The sequence below is a fragment of the Ipomoea nil genome, unplaced genomic scaffold, assembly GCF_001879475.1.
Source record: "Ipomoea nil cultivar Tokyo-kokei standard unplaced genomic scaffold, Asagao_1.1 scaffold1339, whole genome shotgun sequence".
Lineage (NCBI taxonomy): Eukaryota > Viridiplantae > Streptophyta > Magnoliopsida > Solanales > Convolvulaceae > Ipomoea > Ipomoea nil.
In genome coordinates this window covers 1,015,531-1,021,295 of record NW_017617767.1, presented here as the reverse complement: position 1 = coordinate 1,021,295, position 5,765 = coordinate 1,015,531, and the positions used below count along the sequence as shown (strand labels likewise).

Below are 5,765 nucleotides of genomic sequence, written 5' to 3'. Positions count from 1 at the left end.
CTATTACTCCCAGTTTCAACAGCTTTGTGGTACAAGTAAACCATACTAAATGCTACAACAATTACTACAAACGATTTAATCCTAAATCTAAAGCCTCCTTTTTTGCCACAATTACAATTACAATTACTTCCACGACCAACAGAGGGCACTGCCATTGCTTTTAACCTCTCAATCTCCTCATCTTTTCTATTCATGCTTCTTAATAAGCCGGGAATAATCTTCTTCGCACGTGAACACATGGGAGGATCGAACCATTCCTTGAATCCACATCCGACACCATCCTATCAACAAATTCAAAAATTCTTACAACAAGTAATAATTGAGAAATTTGTAACAAAAAATTGAACCTGAAATGCTCCTTACACAAACCCAAAACCTCCGCCCGGGATTTTCGCTACTCCAAGAGGTTTGAATGCTCCATTCGCTGCCACAATTGCATATACGCGTAGGGATTGCATCGCCGTAGTGGTACCTCTGTCTTGGCGAAGATGATGACGATGAATAAGAAACCTTGGTGTTTTGCCTCCACTGTGTTGACATCGTACGCAAGAGAGGAAGAAGAAATCAAAGTAATCTAGGGTTCTTGGTGTTTTTTTTGCTCAGGCGTGAAGAAGAAACGAATATGTGAAGGGGATGGCAGTTGGGGAAGGCGCGGTGGCAATGAAAGGACCAAAATGCCTTCCTATTTAACGCCCAAAGGATGGAAAATGTAACGGAGGACGAATTTGGGGTAATTTTCAAAAGTCAAGGGACCACATTGGGTGCAATTATAAGTCGGAATGCAAAATTGAGAATGAGCCATAGTCAAGAGACCAAAATGGGAAAAAACTCTCGCGAAGACATTGCATTTGCGAACGTAGTAGGCAAGCGTTCTTCGAGTGGTAGGCAGAGGATTAGTCCCAGGGAGTTTTTTTGCTACCGCATACAGTCTAGAAAGTCAGTTCCGAGTACCATACTATTTGCACGGCGGTTGTTCCAACAGTTTGTGGTAGATGGATACAGAATGGTTGAGTCTGGAAGACTAATTTATATAAGGACACACCAAAAAAGCCTAAGGTGTGAGAGTTACAGTGGATTGACTGATGCTTTAACAAGGGGTGAACTAAACCCCGCAGCACAAGGTCGCAGAATAATACTACCGTCAAGTTTTACTGGTGGTGCTAGATACATGATACAAAACTACCAAGATGCAATGGCAATATGTAGATGGATTGGATACCCTGATTTATTTATAACCTTTACATGCAATCCAAAGTGGCCTGAGGTGCAACGCTTTTTAAAAGATCAACGGTTGAAGGCAGAAGACCGGCCGAACATAATTTACCGCTTATTCAAGACGAAGTTGGATGCCTTGATAGCTGATTGTCGAAAGAATAAAATATTTGGCCCTGTGGCAGGAGGTAATATTTGTTATTATATTTTAAATCAAGGGTCCGTTTGGAAAGCAGGAAAATGACTTCTGGAAAATGTTTTCTGGAAAATGAGTCATTTTCTGGAAAACATTTTCCTTTCCGGTGTTTGGTTGCATTCTGGAAAACTGTTTTTGTGTGTTTGGTTCATTTTCTGGAAAATGAGTAGAATTGTATAATTAAACATTTTAATTATTTTATTTAGAATATTACAACATGTATAATAATATAATAATAATTTTAAATATAATAAAAAAATAACTAATAATATATCAAAAATATTATGGTGGTGGTGGTGGTGGTGTAGTGGTAGTGGTGTTATTTGTTATATAATAATAATAATAATAATAATAATAATAATAACTGGTGGTGGTATGACGGTGGTGGTGGTGGTGGTGGCGGTGGTATGGTGGTGGTGGTGGTGGCGGCGACGGTGGCGGCGGTGGTTGCGGTGGTATGGTCGTGGTGGTGGCGGCGATGGTGGTGGTGGTGGTGGTAGTTGCGGTGGTATGACGGTGGTGGTGGCGGCGGCGGTGGTATGGTGGTGGTGGTGGCGGCGGTGATGGTTGCGGTGGTATGGTGGTGGCGGCGGCGGTGGTGGTAGTGGTGGTGGTGTGATGGTGGTGGTGGCGGCGGCGGTGGTTGCGGTGGTATGGTGGTGGCGGCGGTGGTGGTAGTGGTGGTGGTGTGATGGTGGTGGTATGGTGGTGGTGGTGGTGGTGGCGACGATGGTTGCGGTGGTGGTGGTGGTGGTGGTGGTAGTGGTTGCGGTGGTATGGTGTTGGTGGTGGTGTGATGGTGGTGGTGTGGTGGCGGTAGTTGCGGCGGTAATAGTGGTGGTGGCGGTGGTGGTGGTGGTGATGGTGGTGGTATGGTGTTGATAATGTTGGTGGTGGCGGTGGTGGTGGTGGTGATGGTGGTAGTGAGGTGGTGGTGGTATGGTGTTGATAATGTTGGTGGTAGTGTGATGTTGGTGTAAAAGTTGGAAAATGACTTCCCCCAAAAAAAAAAGGGGAAGTCATTTTCCTCCAAAACAAGCCTATTTTCCAAAGTCAACGGAAAATGATTTCCGTTGACTTGATTTTCCAGGCACATCCAAACAATGAAAACTTGGAAAATGATTTCCAGAACTCATTTTCCAGGTTTCCAAACACACCCCAAGTTTGTTACAATCTTATTTAATTACTTAAGCTTATGATGTTTATGTCTATGTTGTTGCAGTCATATATACAATTGAGTTCCAAAAGCGAGGTCTTTCGCATGCTCATATATTGCTTTTTTTGGAGAAAAGTAAAGAAGTTAGGCAAGTTGTTACTCTAGACAACATGATCTGCGCAGAGATCCCAGATGAAAAGAAAGATGCAGAGTATTACCAAGCGGTAGAGGAATTTATGATGCATGGTCCATGTGGAAAAGCGAGGACCAATTCTCCATGTATGGTAAATGCGCGATGCTCTAAGCATTTTCCTAAGATATTTGTTGAGAGTTCTACATTTGATGACGATGGTTACCCGGTATATAGAAGGAGAGACAATGGAATTATAGTTACAAAGAACGGGATCGCCTTGGACAATAGGTATGTCGTACCGCACAATAGATATTTGTTGCTTAAGTATAAGGCTCATATCAATGTCGAGTGGTGCAACCAGTCACACTCAATCAAGTACCTGTTCAAGTATGTTAACAAGGGTCATGATCGGGTTACAGCAGAATTTTACAAAACAAGCAATGATGACGAGAATGGGAAAGCAATAGATGAGATTAATATGTACTATGACTGTAGGTACATATCCCCATGTGAAGCGGTTTGGCGTCTGTTTGGTTTTGATATACAGCTTAGGGTGTCTTCAGTGGAAAGGTTAAGCTTTCACCTTCCTAATCAACAGAGTGTGATATTTGCAGATGATGATGCTGTTGATAACATTGTTAATAGACCTACTATAGCACAGAGCATGTTTCTGGAATGGTTTGAAGCAAATAAAACATACCCCGATGCAAGAGAACTTACCTATGTTGAGATGCCAACATGATTCGTTTGGAAGAAAGACCTTAGAAAATGACAGCCACGGAAAAAAGGGTTCTCAATCGGACGTATATTCTATGTCCCGCCAGCTACTGGAGAAATCTTCTATTTGAGGTGTTTGCTGAATAAAATCCGTGGCCCTAAAAGTTATGAAGATATTAGGACTGTAAATGGCGTCCAGTATGACTCATTCCGAGATGCGTGTTATGCAAGGGGTTTAGTCGATGATGATAACGAATATGTCGATGCAATAGATGAAACCAGTAATTGGGCGTCAGCAGATCAACTGAGGAGATTGTTTGTGACATTGCTAATGAGCAGTTGCATGGGTAAACCATAAATAGTTTGGAATGATGTGTGGCAACATTTATCAGATGATGCACAATTCAACGTCCGTAGACAACTGCAGAATAGAGGTAATCATATATTTTTAAATTATTTTATGAATACCGATAACACAATATTAAGTCAAATTGTTGTAGGTGTGTTATAACACCAAATTTTTATATATACTTATGCAGAATTTGTGTTGTCCGATTCGCACAAGATGAACTTTGCCTTAGTAGAGATTGAGAAGCTATTATCTACTCATGGTAAGAGTTTGAAGGACTATCCTGAAATGCCAATGGCAAACTTTGGGGCCTTAAACGTTATTGCAAATAGATTTATTCAAGAAGAATTAGCATACGATTGTGGCGAACAGGAGAAAGAGAATCAGGAATTGGTAAGGCAATTAACAGAAGAACAAAAGGTCATATACAATGAAGTGTTAACCGATATTGATCGCCAAGATGGGGGGTTATTCTTCGTTTATGGTTATGGAGGGACCGGTAAGACTTTCTTGTGGCGAGCACTTTCTTCCGCATTAAGGTCTAAGAGTGAAATAGTGTTAAATGTTGCGTCAAGCGGCATAGCTTCGCTTTTATTACGTGGTGGCAGGACTGCACATTCTCGGTTTGCTATACCGATAGCTGTTAATGAAGATTCCACATGCAACATCCGTCACGATAGTCAATTGGCAGAGCTACTTGTGCAAACCAAGTTGATAATATGGGATGAAGCCCCAATGATGCACAAATTCTATTTTGAAGCCCTAGACCGAACTATGCGGGATCTGTTGCGCTTCATAAATCCAAGGAGTTCTGAAATGACATTTGGTGGTAAAACAGTTGTTTTTTGTGGCGATTTCAGACAAATTTTACCAGTCATTCCAAAGGGTACAAGACAGGATATAGTTCGAGCGAGCATTAGCTCATCGTATCTCTGGAAATCATGTAAAGTTTTTAGGCTTACTAAGAATCTGCGCTTGAGAAGTGTTCAATCAGAAAACGAGGGTAAGGAGATCGAGCAATTTGCAAAATGGATAGCTAATATAGATGACGGAACAATTGGTAGTCCAGTTGATGGTGAGTACGAAATTACTGTTCCAGAACATTTGTTGTTGAAGTGCGAGGATGACCCTATTGCTACAATTGTTGATAGCACATTCCCTAATTTTAGACTGGGAATTGGTGATTTGTCATAGCTTAATGATAGTGCAATTTTAGCTCCAACATTGGACGTGGTAGATGCTGTTAACCAATACATGAATGATCATAATCTGACTGAGGGTAAGACATACCTGAGTAGTGATTCTGTTTGTAAGTCAGATTCAAATGTTGACATGTTAGCGGATTTGCACACTCCTGAATTCTTGAATGCCTTGAGATGTTCTGGAGTACCAAATCATGTTTTGACTTTGAAAGTTGGATCACCTGTTATGCTATTGCGAAATATTGATCACACACTAGGATTATGCAACGGTACAAGGTTGATTGTTACAAGGTTAGCTGACCACGTGCTGGAAGGACAGATCATCTGCGGTACAAAAGCAGGAACCAGAGTATTGATTCCTAGAATGTCACTTACACCGTCAGATCTAAGATTGCCTTTCAAATTTCAACGAAAGCAATTCCCTTTGATGCTATCCTATGCCATGACAATCAACAAAAGTCAAGGACAAACGCTTGCTAAAGTGGGGTTGTTGTTGAAAAAATCTGTCTTTAACCATGGACAATTGTATGTAGCTGTTTCAAGAGTTAGTAACCCTAAGAGTTTGAAAATTTTTATTTACGGGGCAAATGTACCATGTCTTAGTACGACTAAAAATGTTGTGTACAACGAAGTCTTCAATAATGAATAATAACATTCCACAATTTATTATTTAAAATTTTGTATTTTTTTTAAATACTATGTTTCTTATTCTTATTATATTATACGTAATATTATATGTTATATATAGGTAGTCATGCATCACATTGTTTGAACGATGAAGTCTCCAACAATGTCTAATA

General features: G+C 40.6%; 1 protein-coding gene across 1 annotated transcript; it reads left to right on the top strand.

Moving 5' to 3' along the window:
* Positions 1–817: 817 nt before the first annotated feature.
* On the top strand, positions 818–4,957 carry LOC109185692. The gene is made up of 4 exons (XM_019335647.1): positions 818–1,400; positions 2,631–3,375; positions 3,580–3,761; positions 3,954–4,957. The coding sequence occupies exons 1-4, from the start codon at positions 818–820 to the stop codon at positions 4,955–4,957; spliced, it is 2,514 nt and encodes an 837-aa protein (XP_019191192.1).
* Positions 4,958–5,765: the final 808 nt, after the last annotated feature.

Bases quoted from the DNA above. Each gene is read 5' to 3' on its own strand.
- LOC109185692 (XM_019335647.1), top strand. From the start codon at position 818: ATGGGAAAAAACTCTCGCGAAGACATTGCATTTGCGAACGTAGTAGGC. The intron at 3,376-3,579 runs GTTTGAAGCAAA...TGGCCCTAAAAG, and splicing joins CAGAGCATGTTTCTGGAATG to TTATGAAGATATTAGGACTG. The intron at 3,762-3,953 runs GTAAACCATAAA...ATACTTATGCAG, and splicing joins GCTAATGAGCAGTTGCATGG to AATTTGTGTTGTCCGATTCG.